Source organism: Pleurodeles waltl, chromosome 4_2 (assembly GCF_031143425.1).
Source record: "Pleurodeles waltl isolate 20211129_DDA chromosome 4_2, aPleWal1.hap1.20221129, whole genome shotgun sequence".
Classification (NCBI taxonomy): Eukaryota; Metazoa; Chordata; class Amphibia; order Caudata; family Salamandridae; genus Pleurodeles; species Pleurodeles waltl.
The window spans coordinates 397621492-397637731 of NC_090443.1; the positions used below are offsets into that span (position 1 = coordinate 397621492).

The window sequence follows — 16240 nt, forward strand, 5'->3', positions numbered from 1 at the left end:
TGCTAGATCCGATTATAGCCCAATTTACCAGCTTCACTGGTACACCAATATCACTACTGTGCTCTCTGTCTTTAGAGCATCGACCAATGAGTTTAGCCTGGCTCAGTGTGCAGGTTCCACATTCTAAACAGGGCCACCTGTACCGGAGCTCAGAGGAATAAGTCGGCCATGTTGCCCCGCTGTCCGTATAGCCTAGCCTTAAATTTAAAAGTAATGCTAACCCTAAACTTAAACATAAACCTAGATTTGAAAATAATCATAAACCTGACCATACCCTACTCCTAACCACTATATTTAGCCTGATCCTAACCCCAAAAATAATCCTGACTCCACACTACATCAAAGCCCCAAATAACAAACCATCTACCTTTAACTCTAACCCTCATCCTACCAGTAACCCTAGCTCTACAGTGTTTAAATAATAACAAAGAAAACATGTTATTTTCTTGTTATTGGTGTTATAACATATTGAAAGAAATTAGAAAATATTTAATAAAAACAACATAAAAATTTACCATTAAAAAAGACTGGAAAAGGTTGGTCTGGACACAGTCTACATGGAAAATTTAGATCCTCATATTCTGATCATTTTTAAGTAGGAATCCGTGCAAAATCGGTTATATTTATATTGTAGGTACATCAGTAGAAGGTGTTCAAAATTTTTAACTACAGTGTGTATGGGTGTTTTGTAAAGTAGAAAAAAGTCAAGGGAGGACTGAAAGTAATTATTATTGTTCTAACACCGCAGAACAGTGGAAATAATTGTGAGGAAAAGAGCATGTTTCCTGTACTACTACTGCTTTGTTAAAGTAATTTATTCACTTTTCAAGTTGTTTCTTTTTGCAGTGCTGTGGGGATTCAAAGTGGGGTGACTGGAGGCCACATCTAGCTGTGATTCTTTCCAACCAAGTGGCAGATGCAGATCTGACCCGCCGCTCCATTTTGGTCATGGGAGACACTCTAGGTAAGAGAAGAAAGTTGGTGGGAGCTCAGGATGTAACATCATATTGTAAATGAGGGCTCGCACAAAAATCAAGCACTTGACCAACGTGTTCTCTGCTGCAAAAGGTACTCCACACCATTTAATCCCTTGTGCCCCCACCCAGCGGACATTTTTAAAATGTTTGTTAAAGTTGCTAGAATCACCCATTTTGACATTTTGTACTGTAACTCTGTTATAGTCTTTGGTAAGGTTGAACAAACTGGTAAGGGCACAAGCTACAACCCTGAAGAAATAGGATACTTTGGGCACTGTCATTGGTAGAGACTGGTATTGGATCTCGGAATGTGTCTGACACCACATGTACTTTTTTTTGGTAATTGGTGTATTAGTCGGTGAATTGGAGCATGGGTGTATAGGATAGCTCCTTAAGCTTCTGTGTATATATTTATTATTACTTCGGGATGTTCCATTAAATCAGCTGTAGAATTATTGGATTGAAAGAAGGGGTTAGGAGCAGACAGAAGTGTCAAGAGCTATTCCATTGGTTCTCTCCGTGGGCAGCTGCAGAGGTGCATCAGATATATATATATATATAAAACGCAAAGGTTAAAGCTAAGTTATAGTTAGGAAAACTTTATTTATTCTTTATATACAAACCGAACAAACTATACAAACAGGTGAAATTATGAAGTTATGGTTATAACTTAAATTCCTAATGTATTAGAAATTACATTTATAATTTATCCACCACTTTTAATTTACGATACGTCGCACACTTCCGTACACATTCTACTTGCATCAATCACCACACTACATTAACTAATTAATTATAGCTCACACTTTCTCCATACAGTAGTTACACCCTTGCATATTATATAGCTTATAGCATGTGAAATGATAGAAGTATTAATAAGACTTGCAACATCTGAAATTACATAATTTCTCAGAACAAAGTGCAAGGTACTGTGGCGTGTTACAATTAATATAACTACTGTAAAAAAATGTCCCTACCTATTACTACTTTAATAAAGTGGTAGTAGGTAGGGAAAAATATCAAACCTAATATTTACCTATATCTAAGGGCGAAACACAGAACACATCCAAATTGTACATAAAAACAACATGGCTGTATTTAGCTTTTGTAAAAGCAGTCATTAGCCAATCACATAATGACTTTTCATCGCTATAACGCGGAACTCCAATGAAATATTGTGACATTGTGCAAAAGTACTGCAACTACAGATATCACTGAGTTAAAATACCTTATAACTGAAAACTTACTTAACCTACTTACCTGCATTACCCAAAAGGATCATCTACGTACCATATTGTGAAAACCTGCCAAATGTCATTCAAATCCGCCCAGTCATTTTTGCAGTAAGCATGAGGTCAAACTCTATGGGAAATACAGTGGTGCCCAAACACGTTTAGGACTACCTCTCCCCACTTTTTTGCACCACCTTGACAAATCTTTGCACCAACCGCTTGAGGGAACTGCACCACATTTGCCAGGAAGCTATCTCATGGTCCTGGAAGTGTGTTTTTTGTGATTTGGTGTAAAACCGTTCAGTAGTTTTGGAGTTATTAACAGAAAAATAAATTTGTGTATCTAGGGATGGGGAGCCTTGGCGGATCCAACAGGCCCGTGCTAATATTTGATTGACTGCCAACACTTCAACCAAGAAGTGTTGGCATTCATTTTGGGACTCGGACTCCGCCGAGTCTCAAAAATAAAGTAAAAACATTAAAAGAGAGTAGGGTAGGAATACCCTGGCCCCTAGCCTTGGTGCTGGGGCTCCCATAGGAACTCCACCACGGCAAAAAAAACATTTTTTTAAACATTTTTGCCACACAATCTCGAAAGATCTTCAAACCCAGGCAAAAATTTAATTAAAAAAGCACAAGTGCTGCCTCCTGGCCTTTTTTACAGTTTAGCCTCCGGGTGCGCCACATCCGGGGGACATGCGCAGTATAAAAAAAGTTGTGAGGTGTGAACATGAGGCCCACCTCCTTAGGCTCTTTTGAGCCCCGGGAACACCCACCTCTCTGGGGCTTAATTTAAAGATAGGAGAGGGGACGCACAGACCCCACTCCTCTGACTCTTTAGAGACTCAGAGACCCCCACCTCCCCAGGGCTAAATACAAATAATTGGAGGGGGGCTGCATGGACACTCCTCCTATTGCTCAAAAGTGCCCCGGGGACCACCACCTCCCCAGGTCATAAGGAATACATTAGAAGGGAGCCACCAGGACCCTCTGCAGTGGCCTGTAGGTCCCCGAGGACCACCACCTCCCTGGGGCCAGTAAACCTAATAAATGGAGAGGGAACCATCACTTCTCTGGGGCCAGCCCTTGCAAACTGAAGTAATAGTAATAAAAATAATAAAATAAAAACAAATTAATAATAATAATTTCATTAGAGGTTTTACAGTGATATTACCAATGATGTCATAGAAGATGTCATGAGTGTTGTAATATGTGTGTTAAGTTGCATTGCACTGCAAAGACCCAAGTTACAGTTATCTTAAGGGCACAAGTTATAGTTACTTGAATTGCGTGTAAATTCTGAACCTAACTATAATGGCCCTATAACCTTTGTTTTTTTAATGAATTTCTAAGGTTTAAAAAAAAATCTAATTCCTAACTATAACGACCCTGTAACCTTTGTTTTTTCAGTGAATTGATGTGGTTTTTAATGCTATTTCCTAACTGTAAAGTTCCTGTAACCTGAGTGTGTGAGGGAATTTATGAGTGGGTGTTTGAGTACTTGTGTGACTGGCTGAGTGGGTCTGTGAGTGGGTGTGTGAGTGTTGTATGGGTCTGTGGGTGGGTGTGTGAGTGGTTTTGGGAGTCTGAGTGGGTGTGTGAGTGGCTGTATGGGTGTGAGAGTGGGTGTGTGAATGGTTGTGTGAGTGAGTGTCTGAGTAGGCATGTGGGTCTGTGAGTGTTTGGATGTGTTTTTTTTTTTATTCAGGTCTAGATCCATTGATCCATCCTTTTCAATGAGGATCTGTGAGGGCCCGGATGGATGCCCGGATCTTTGCATGCTCAAAACAAAAAACATTTTTGGACAATTTCTTGCCCATGAGTGGTCCCTCACTGACCCCTCATTAGTCCTGTGTGGTCAGGGTCCCTCTACTCTGACCCCTTCTATCACTTTTTAACTTCATTTTCCCCTGCTGGGAACCAAGACCCGATTAAGAAAATGGTGGCCGCGTCTTTCCTCTCAGGTTGCGGCCAGGCAATCATGACATTGTTGTTGGCGTGTGGATCTTCAAATCAACGTGGATTCTCAGAGGATCCAGCGTGGATCCACATCCCTAGATATACAAATGTATTTTTGCTTTAGTAACACCTAAACTACTGAATGGATTTACACCAAATTGCGAAAAGGGCTCTTTCTAAACTAAGAGCTAGCTTTCAACCACTTTTGAAGTAATTCCATCCAGCGGTTGAGGCTGTAGTTGTGTCTAAAATACTTATGGTAAATTGCCCGGGGAAAACACATTTTGGGACCTAAAACACAATTTTCCCACATAATTCCCATAGGGAAAATTTAACTTCGCTACAGCGAAAACGGCTGAATGAAATTATGCCAAATTTGACAGAAAGATAGACCTTGTTCCAGAAAGCTTACTTTTTGTGATTTAGTGTAAATGTGGTGTAATTCTGTTCAGCAGTTTTTGAGAAATAAAGGCTTAAAATTTAATAAACATTTTGCAGGGCTGTATTCCCGCCACATTACCAAGGGAATAACCAAGTACTGCGAGCTGAAAGCTAATGACCTGATTGGCTCTGACTGTAGCACTGATAAATTACAGATGTTCTATAAGCTTAAAACTGACTTTCTGATTGCGGGGACCATTGTAGAACTCAGGAACCCAGTACCCTTGTCATAGAAAACAAAACATAAGGAATAAGGGGACAGGGTAGGCGTGCTTTGATCTGGCCCCTGTAGGGGGGCCAAATAAAAATATATTTTTTGCAGTGTGCACCACAAAATTACTGCAACATTACTGTGGGACCACAACAAAAAGTTGCATGTGTGTTGTGTGACCATGGGGAGTTGGCCTGCAATGAGGGTTTGGTTGCCTGCACCCAATTGTGTGCATGGCTGAAGGCGTTGTACTGTGGTGATTGGTCATCCGCTGGGGTTAGGGTACCAACAGGAGGTTAGGTGCAGTGCATGGCACCATACCAGGCCCTGTACCCAATTTCACTCTGTGCACGGCCAAAGCTGTGTCCTGAGGGGGGATTGGGACCTGTGAGTGGTTGGAAGCAGGGTCTGGTCGCAGGTCAGGCCCTGCATCCAACTTTCCACTGTGCATAGCCAAAGAGTGTGAGTGGCGTGCGGTTGAGATTAATAAATAAGGTAATAAAATCTTACTTAATGTTTTTAAAAAAACTAGAAAGTCACTGGAAAACAAAGGTTAAAGTGACTTTATAGTTAGGTGAAGATGTCATTTAAAAATACCATTTTAAAATAAATAAACACTTAAATCCACCATTTATGTTAAATTAAGTAAGTGTAACTTGCACACTTGCCATGCACTGATTATGACCTCACAAATTTATATCACTAATGACATGTTCCCATATATCACTGATAATATCACTGATGGCCTCTGAAATTACATCATTATAATAACATCACTGTGGTTGGCAAGTGCATAAGTTATAGTTACTTCAGTTAACTATAACTGGCGAATTTCAGTGATTTCTGAGTTTAAAATTGATTTTTTTAACTCTCCACATTGTTCGACTCCTTACTGATTGCTACAGGGACCTTTCACTGTTGCATCAGTAAGCCTTCTTTGCAGCCCCAGACAATTCTGCTATCTGTGAACTCAGTTTCTACACCAGTTTATGTCTGTTTCCGTCTTCAAGGACTGCAGTAACTATTGCTGGTAATGACTGTACCCTACTGTACAAAAGAAGATCTCAGATTCTTACTTTCAGCCCCTCAAGGCTTCACAAAGCAAGATCAATGAGTAGAACTGGGATCAACACACACTATTAGAATGGGTTGCTCTATAATCAGTCTTGTGCTTTTTTTTTTGACCAGCTATGAAGGGGTTAACAGAAGCGTCTCATTTCTGCTACTTGGTGGCCAGTGTCCCTTTTGGCTTCTACAGTGTGAAAAAAGACTCTCTGGTTCTCTTGGGCTCCAATCACAGCCACAGGTGAGTGCTTCCAGACAATGTAGGCCAGTGCAGGAGTAATTTTTAAAATGTATTTGATGTGTTATTGCAAGTATAAACACTAAATATTTTGTATTCTGTTGTTATGTCATGTAACAACATGGGGTGATATATTGTGTAATTATTTCTATTATCTTTACATCTGTTATAATTGCATTGCTTTGCAGTCACAATTCTATATCAGTTGCACACCCCATTGAGGCACCAAGGCAGAGTCAGTGAGCTAGGTAGTAAGCTACTCCTTAGGGTTTTGGACCATGATTGAAGACTCACTGGGATAAAGATGGATTTTACATTCTCTATCACACTTGGATCACAGAATGTCACTGCAGGCACACCCTTACCAGATATCGGTGTGGTAAAGTATCTTATATGATGCTATGATAATAGCTTAATTAAAAAAATAAAATAATTGCCATCACACATATGCCAAAGGCACTACTTTGGAAAGGTCATGAAATAATCAAATGTGAGCAGAAACTGGCTTAGTTATGGTGATTTTGTGTCTCTCCTCCGGGGCTGTCTTGGATTGTGGATCTAGTTTAGAGAGTTAACATGCAAGTGATCATGGATTGGAGTACATATTTGATGTAAAGCCTCATGCACAATACAGGTTCAGACCTCATAAGATCTGTTGCTAGTAGTTTTTGAACACAGAATAATGAGAGGTATGAATGATGGTGCTTATAGATTGCTCCTTCATAATTAGCTTTAGGGGGAGCTGAAAGTGGCATGCAATTTAGCAATGCTGTGTCTGCTGGAGGTAGTAGAAATGGACTCTGGGGCTGAGCCTGGGATAGAAGCAAACAAGTAACTGAGAGCACAGTGTTTGGGTGAATGGAATAAGTATTGAATTTGGTGGGTGGTATATAAGGGAGTGACTGGAGAAAACAAAGTGGGCTAGAGATTGGAAGATAAAATTTTGTTGAGAACTAAGGCAGCTGTTTCAGCATGCATGCTGCTCAATGCATGTAAATGCCATATGTCTATGCAACTGTCTCCCAGACTTCACTGTTGCCAAATCTCACACTAGATGCTTATGAAACACTTATGAAACAAGCATTTGCAATGCAGTAGGTCTCACATTTGTGAGAGTTAGAGCTATTAGTGTTGTAAATGAAAATGTCTTTTATCTATGTGTTTTGGTTTGGAATGCAGTGAATGCATGCCGGGTGTCACAGCAACCCTCCCAGGCCTGTCACTGCAGTAGCGAGGACACAAGAAGGCCATCATCTTGGGAGTGCTTTTGCCTCATTCCTACAGAGTGGCTGTGATATTATTCACAGGTGTCAAGAGGGTGATAGGGAAGCACCCTGCGCCTGTGACAGCGACTGTGGGGGTTATTTGAGATGGGGCCTCACTGCTACTCAAGCACAGTTTTAGACAGCGTTTCCGGAAGTGGCATCTGCAAGGTCGCAGTAGCTGTGAGGGGATTGTCAAAGCCATGACACCAGTGAATTTTGACAGGAGGAAATAATGGAGTTTGCTCCACTTTTGTGCCCTATGATACGCTGCTCTTCTTACTGTGGCATATCTGTGTTAGCTTCTTTGTGCTACAGGTTTAGCAAAATGGCTGCTTCTACTAACTGAACTCTGTTTAAATAGGTCCAATTTACATCCAAAGGCAAGATGGTTTTTGCTGTCAAGCTTGAGGCCATGAAGTACTTGAGTCTGGAGTCACAACTCCTTTTCCACCATTTTGGAGACAACACCCTTTGCATCTTCTTGCCCAGAACTAACCTATGTGCTTAGTTGGTGACCCTCCGGAGGTTATAAAGAGCACGTGGTATTGCCTATTGTTAAGCTCTACTCAAGTCAGTTGGTTAATGCATTCACTGCAGAGGTCCTGCAGAATGAGAATGTCATAGATTGCAATCCTGACATATCTTTTTCCCTTCATGCAAATGAATTATAGCGATTTTATTAAGAATGGCAACTGCTTTGCAGTGCTATGAAATGGCAGAACCTGTATTACCAAGCACAATATATAAAAAAAAAGAGGTATTTCCAGACTGCCCCAAAATGAATCAGACAAAGAACCCTAGGTGGGAAGATGTGGCATAAGGGCCAGAGCTGCTGACTTTTTTGCTGGGGAACCTGGTTCGAGTCTCGGTGCTGGCTCAACATCCTGTTATTCTGGGCAAATCAGTTCATCTCCCCTGCTACCAAAAATGAATGTGTTCTTGTGTAATGTAACTGCTGCTCATGCAAATCGCTGTAAAACTTTTGTATCGAGTTCACACTATATAGAACTGCAAAAAGAAATAAAGCGCTCCAATACCTTTGTGTCAACTTCGCGCTACATAAAACTGCAAAAAAAATCACAGACATCGCAAAGAAACAGCAAGATGCCCGGAAACAAAGAAGAGGAAGAAAAAACGTATGGCCACGCAGCGCGAAGCGGGCAGGCAAAAGAGAAAAATAGTGTGCTACACTAAGTTACATGGATTACTGCACGATCAGCCATGTAACTTAGTGTAGCACACTATTTTTCTCTTTTGCCTGGCCGCTTCGCGCTGCGTGGCCATACGTTTTTTCTTCCTCTTCTTCTTACATGGCTGATCGTGCAGTAATCCATGTAACAGGGTCAGTCTCCAAGGTGGTAACAAACCAGCATCAAGGAGGGACAAACGTAAGGCATTTACCAACGACTGCAAGGGATTTTTGATAGGCAGGCCCAGGAACCAGTGAAAGTGATGTGCGTTAGATGGGCGTGGTTAAAGCCCACAAAATAGATTACAACATGTCGAGAAGAGCAGCGCTTCCCTGCTGCTATGCTTGACCTAAAAATGCTCTGCAATGGTGTGAAAATGAAGAACTTTATTATATTAGTTTTTCATTTTGTGTGCTGCTCTTTTCAGGTTTTTGTTTATTTTTTTTAGAAATAAGAATAATCATAGAAGCCTGGGCGGGGTAATTACCTAAACACCCATGTAGTGGAATAGTTACTTAGTTCATGCTGCATTTTTGTTTTGTTTTGTAAATTTTACAAAGAATTTAGCATATGCTTATTTTGACCACTATTTCTGTTGATGTGATTTATCTATCAACAGGATGTTTTTATATGTAAATTTGAGGACACTGGCATAGGCTTTGCAGTCTCAACCTTTATTTTGTTTTGCACTGTCTGGAAAGGTTAATATGTGAATGGGAATAATGGCATTAGGTTTAATGTGCCTTTGAAAGATGACAACTCAAAGATGAGAGATAAGTTAATGATAAATTGTAAAATGCTGACATTAATTATCATGACTAATTCTGTGATCATTTGCACGACCAATACCTTGAATTTATTGCAAGACTGATTTTTTTAACCTTGATATTTTGTATTTGCCTTTTTAATTAATTTATTTATGAAATGATGAAGATTACATTTTTGTGTGGCATATGTGTATTGTATTACAATGTTATATTCTTTTATGGATTCGTATAAAGATTTATCAAAAGAAAGAAAAGATGTAGTGTAATCCATTCAATGTTCTTTCCTTGACCTGATATCAAGATGCTGCATGCATAAACTTATTTTTCAGCACCCAGCAACAGCTGAATTCCAGTATTTAGAACTTTATAAAAATGATCTAAATATTGCACCACAGTCAGGAATATTCTCACATAAAGAAGTAAAGAACATTAGATATACGTGTTTTAGTCATAAATAATTAAATTTACTTGGGAAGGCAAAATGACTTTCAAATAGTTTTGACTATCATTGTTCTGTCTCCTAAGCTCCTTATAATGAGAGTCTGCAGTCTCCCCTTGCTGTTCATTTGTTTCCAATGTCAGTAGCTTCCATCCCTGCTGATTTCACACCTGCTCCCGGCACTTAACATAGGCCAAATTGTTTCTGGTGATCATGGAAGTTAAGTGATTAGAAAAACAGAGGCCCTGCCGTCCTCACATGAAGCTTTATGAAACAAGTCAAACTGCGACTTTCCTCTCCAGAATGAGTCTTGAGTGGGGCAGGGACACATTTGTGGGGGAGGCAGAGTGAGGCCTGACTAACCTCCCTTTCCCCATCCCCCATCAGAACCAGGAATGGGTAAATGTAGAGTTGGGCGAGCTTTGGGTATACCACTGAAGGCTCAAGCCAAGGGCCAGATGTATCATCTGATTTTGCACTCGCAAACAGCGAAATCGGCCATTTGCGAGTGCAAAATCAGGGTCTGCAATGCATCAAATGTATTCGCAGACCAAAAAAAGAAAATCGCAAAAATTGTGATTTTCTGCGTTGCGACCTGGATTTTGCGAATCGCAATTTGCGATTCGCAAAATCCAGGTCGCAATGCAATTCTGCAAAAAATCGCAAATTGTGATTTTTTGCAGAATGGTATTTTGCAAGTGCAAAATACCATGACCTGCAACCAGGTGGTAACCTGGTGCAAAATTTAAAAATGCAGTAAAACTGCATTTTTAAATTTGATATGTAAAGCACACATGCCCTTTTGGCATGTGTGTACTTTACATGTGGGAAAAAAAAAATGGGGTGCAGGAGAGGGGGCCTTAGGCCCCCAGCACCCTGGCCCTTTGCTTTTCCCAAATTGCGATTTCTGTTTCAGAAATCGCAATTTGCGAAAATGCAAATAATTTGTAGCTATGGGCCAACAGGCCCATAGCTGCGAATGGGGCCTGTATCGCAATTTGCGATTCGGTAATTGCATTTGCGATTTTTAAGAAATCGCAGTTACCGAATCGCAAATGTGATACATGGCCCTTTGCGATTCTTAAAAATCGCAATTACCGAATCGCACTCGGCCAGATTCATACATTTGGCCCCAAATGTGTGGCTTTTGCTCATCTTGAGGACTTATGAACCCTCAAGCCCAAATCAAGCAGCTCTTTCATCTGGCTTCCGCCTGCCTCCCACGGTCTAGCTTCATGCACCAGGAACTCAAGACAAAGTATGAACATTTGGCGTAAAACAGGGGAGAGAAGGAGATTCTGGTGTAGTGGCTAAAGTGTGAATCCAGAAAACCTGTAGTCAATCTCGCTCGTGAGTTTAATAATAAGGTTTCTCCATATATAATAAGAATCTAGCCCACATATAGGGTGCACGTTACAAATGAATTGCCTCTTATGGCACATCAATACTGGCACTGTCACCAGGGCCTGAAAAGGCATAAATGTTTTTAAAATCACTTTTAATAAATGCCTCTATGCAGTGATATTATCTGATGTGCTAAAATTAAGGGGGTTATTCTAACTTTGGAGGAGTGTTAATCCGTCCCAAAAGTGACGGTAAAGTGACGGATATACCACCAGCCGTATTACGAGTTCCATAGGATATAATGGACTCGTAATACGGCTGGTGGTAAATCCGTCACTTTTCCGTCACTTTTGGGACGGATTAACACCTCCTCCAAAGTTAGAATAACCCCCTAAATGTTTTTGTGCCTTAAGGAAATACTCTTTTCAGAATTGTAAAGAGACTTTGGTGGTCATTACAACCCTGGCGGACGGTGTTAAAGCGGCGGTAAGACCGCAAACAGTCTGGCGGTAAAAATTTAGGAATTATGACCGTGGTGGAAACCGCCAACAAAGACAGCCACTTTAACACTCCGACCGCCACGGCGGTACAGACAAGCAGCGCGGCGGTCACCGACAACAGACAGGCGGAAGACAATGTACCGCCCATAGTATCACAACCCGCCAATCCGCCACCTTTTCCGGGGCGGATTCTCCGTGGATAAAAACACGGCGGAAACAGTTTCTGCAATGGGAAAACGCTCACCTGAACACATCCCACGAGGAAGGAGGACTCCATGGAGCCTGAGCTCCAAATCCTACCGGCCCTTGTATTCCTACTCATCTACGAAGACCAACGCCTGCGCCGGCGATGACTACGGTGAGTACTGCACCTATGACATAGGGGAGGGGGGAGGCAAAAGTTAGGGGGACACACACGCAACACCCCCACCCACACCCCACCCTCGCATATTACAACACACACACCAAAGCATTTACAAAATTAACATCAACAACCCACAACCCCCCTGGAAGAAAGCAAAGACAAAACAAAATCATTCAAAACCTTGTAATGTATCAATATACATGTCTCAAAAATATACAGATATATTAGCTAACCATACAAAAGTATATACATTTCGAGAAGTAGTGCAGATATGCACATATAAATGTCCGTGCACCACTAGTCCAAAAATGCATGGGCGAGGCCCACAAAAGATACCTGTCCACACACGGAGAGAACACTGCCGGGGCATCTGATAGAAATACTACAGGCACCTCAGGGGGAAGGGAAGGGGGGTCACCTCAGCCAGATCCACGACGGGGCTCCATGCCCACTGTTCCATCCTGGGGAGTGCAAAGCCACAGTCTCTCAAGTCTCTACAGTGGGTGGGTTGCCCACTGTACCATCCTGGGGAGTGCAAAGCCACAGTCTCTCAAGTCTCTACAGTGGGTGGTTTGCCCACTGTACCATCCTGGGGAGTGCAAAGCCACAGTCTCTCAAGTCTCTGCAGTGGGTGGGTTGCCCACTGTACCATCCTGGGGAGTGCAAAGCCACAGTCTCTAAAGTCTCTGCAGTGGGTGGGTTGCCCACTGTTCCATCCTGGGGAGTGCAAAGCCACAGTCTCTCAAGTCTCTGCAGTGGGTGGTTTGCCCACTGTACCATCCTGGGGAGTGCAAATCCACAGTCTCTCAAGTCTCTACAGTGGGTGGCTTGCCCACTGTACCATCCTGGGGAGTGCAAAGCCACAGTCTCTCAAGTCTCTACAGTTGGTGGGTTGCCCACTGTACCATCCTGGGGAGTGCAAAGCCACAGTTTCCAAAGTAGATAACAGCCTCCACTGGTTCAGGAGGGGGACTGGTGCCCAGACTGGATTAGTCTCCCCGTGGAAGTTCCTGTACCGTCCCTGGCCCACTCGCACATGGGATAACAATGCTTGATGTGGCGGGCATTTCATACTTCCCCGGTGCATGCCCTGTTCAGCGGTGCTTTGCCATGGCGGTGTCTGGACTCTTCAGCGGTGCTTTGCCATGGCGGTGTCTGGACTCTTCAGCGGTGCTGTGCCATGGCGGTGTCTGGACTGTTCAGCGGTGCTTAGCCATGGCGGTCTCTGGACTGCTCAGCGGTGCTTTGCCATGGCGGTGTCTGGACTGTTCAACGGTGCTTTGCCATGGCGGTGTCTGGACTCTTCAGCGGTGCTTTGCCATGGCGGTGTCTGGACTCTTCAGCTGTGCTTTGCCATGGCGGTGTCTGGACTGTTCAGCGGTGCTTTGCCATGGCGGTGTCTGGACTGTTCAGCGGTGCTTTGCCATGGCGGTGTCTGGACTGTTCAACGGTGCTTTGCCATGGCGGTGTCTGGACTCTTCATCAGTGCTTTGCCATGGCGGTGTCTGGACTGTTCAGCGGTGCTTTGCCATGGCGGTGTCTGGACTGTTCAGCGCTGCTTTGCCATGGCGGTGTCTGGACTCTTCAGCGGTCCTTTGCCATGCCGGTGTCTGGACTCTTCAGCTGTGCTTTGCCATGCCGGTTCTGGACTGGGCATTGATGTGTGGCATGACGTTCCCTGGACTGGGCATTGGTGTGTGGCATGACGTTCCCTCATTGCCCAGCGGGGTTGTGGCAGCCGGGCCCCTCCTGGGCACTGACTTCAGCGGTGGTCTCCTGACCAGTGACGATACTTGGGCCCTCCTGGGCACTGACTCTGGCGGTGGTCTCCTGACCAGTGACGATACTTGGGCCCTTCTGGGCACTGACTCTGGCGGTGGCGGTGGTCTCCTGACCAGTGACGATACTTGGGCCCTCCTGGGCAATGACTCTGGCGGTGGTCTCCTGACCACTGACGATACTTGGGCCCTCCTGGGCAATGACTCTGGCGGTGGCGGTGGTCTCCTGACCAGTGACGATACTTGGGCCCTCATGGGCACTGACTCTGGCGGTGGTCTCCTGACCAGTGACAATACTTGGGCCCTCCTGGGCACTGACTCTGGCGGTGGTCTCCTGACCAGTGACGATACTTGGGCCCTCTTGGGCAATGACTCTGGCGGTGGCGGTGGTCTCCTGACCACTGACGATACTTGGGCCCTCCTGGGCAATGACTCTGGCGGTGGTCTCCTGACCAGTGACGATACCTGGGCCCTCCTGGGCACTGACTCTGGCGGTGGTCTCCTGACCAGTGACGATACTTGGGCCCTCCTGGGCACTGACTCTGGCGGTGTGGCGGTGGTCTCCTGACCAGTGACGATACTTGGACCCTCCTGGGCAATGACTCTGGCGGTGGTCTCATGACCAGTGACGACGGTGCTGGCAGTGGCGTCCCGACCGCCGGGAAGGATGCCGCCCTTCTCCGCCGTGCTGCTCACACTAGGCTGTGCAGACTTCCTCTGGCCCTTCCCCACCTTTGGAGGAGTCACAGCTGACTCTGCCATCCACCTGGAACCCCTGTGAGTTGTTTTGCCACCAGGAGTCTTCACAGGGTCCCGTCGGCCACTTTCCAATTTCAGAGCCTTTACAGGGGGTGGGCTGCCAGTGCCTTGGCTCCGGGTCACACTGCCAGTCCTGGTGGCCGGTGCACTCCACACACCTTGAACAGGCACCACTGGTACTGGAGGCTTTTTGGCTGAGGCGCTACGACGGTACTGATGAATTGGAGGGTGGGGGGGCAAAAAGGTCAACTTTACACAGGGACAGTTTCTGACGAACACTGGGATGGGTAGTTGGAGGGGGTCTGGAAGTGGAGGAAGAGGAGGTGGTTGTAGGAGGTGTCACTTTAGGTGTTTTGGGTGCAGGTGCAGGTACTGGAGGCTGTCGTGAGGTGGATGGATGTTGGGTGAGTGATTGCCCGCGTTTGTGTACTTTGGGAGGGGGCGTCACAGACACACTGGGAGAGGACACAGGGGACGTGTAAATGGTAGTGGAGGTGGTGAGTGCAGGTGAGCGGGGTGTGGTGCTGGGTGTTCTGGTGCGAGTCCTGGTGCCTGTAGATGTAGTGCATGCAGGTGTGAGTGTAGACAAGACTGGGAGGGAGGGGGGAGACGATGAGGAGGGGGACACAGTGGAGGCAGTGGATGTTGCTGTGTCTGCACGTGGGTGATGCTTGCGTGTGTGCCTGTGGGTTGTGTGGTGCCTATGTTTGCCTGAGCTACTTATGGGTGTAGAGGTGTGTGCATGCTGGTCTGATGGTGTGCTTGGGATAGGCTGGGGTACAGGGGATTGGGTCTGGGTGGAGGAGGTTGGAGGGGGCAGGCTAGACACAGGGACAATGGCTGCCATCAGTGCTGAGGCCAGAGATTGCAGGGTTCGCTGAAGGGCAGCCTGACCAGAATGAATGCCCTCCAGGAATGCATTACCGTGTTGCAACTCCCTTTCTACACCCTGGATGGCATTCACAATGGTAGACTGCTCAACAGTGAGTGACCTGAGGAGGTCAATGGCCTCCTCACTGAGGGCAGCAGGGGTGACTGGGGCAGGGCCTGCCCACCCTCCTGGGTGAGCGGGCACGGGGCGAACGCTGAGGGGCTGCTGGGAGGGCGGTGCTGGTAGGGGAGGTGGCAGCTGTACCTGTAGAAGTTGGGCGCACAGATGGTGCCACCACCACAAGGGAGCTCCCATCGTCGGACGAGTCCGTGTCGCTGGTTGGTGATCCGGTGGCCGACGTGAAGCTCCCCTCGCCCTCCGTCCCACTGGTGCATTCAGAGTCCGTGGTGTGGCCCTCCAAGGCCATGTGGGATGAAGCTCCCTCGTGCTCCGGTGCCACTGTACCTCCGCCTGATGATGCTGATGCACATAAGAACATGGAGAGCACAAAAAGGGGGGGGGGAGACAGAAGAAAGAAAGGTTGAGTGCATGGCATACCGCGACCGTTGGCGGACACTACAGACACAGCCGCCCCCTGCACTACGTCGTGCTCCTGGCCTCTACAGATGCTATTCCTGGGATCTGGCCTACATGGCTATGGTGGACCTCTTCACACATGGATGCCACAGGGGCATCTATACCTGTACTTGGCACTCTACTGCAGCGGGGTAGGGAGCCACATGGCCTGCATTACGGAGGGGCCTAGTCTACCTATGTCTGCCTGGCCTAGGTACACCCACAGGACTCCTCCCCCACCCAGACCCCTCCACTGCGCGCCAA

The 16240-nt window shown here is 45.5% G+C and overlaps 1 protein-coding gene across 1 annotated transcript in view; it reads left to right on the forward strand.

The window, feature by feature from the left end:
- SEC16B (SEC16 homolog B, endoplasmic reticulum export factor) overlaps positions 1 to 16240 on the forward strand; it is a 284826-nt gene that overhangs the window by 117675 nt on the left and 150911 nt on the right. Inside the window, exons 13-14 of the mRNA XM_069231559.1 lie at positions 847 to 964; positions 6009 to 6126. Coding sequence (XP_069087660.1) covers positions 847 to 964; positions 6009 to 6126 — 236 coding nt within the window. The remainder of the gene's footprint in view (positions 1 to 846; positions 965 to 6008; positions 6127 to 16240) is intronic.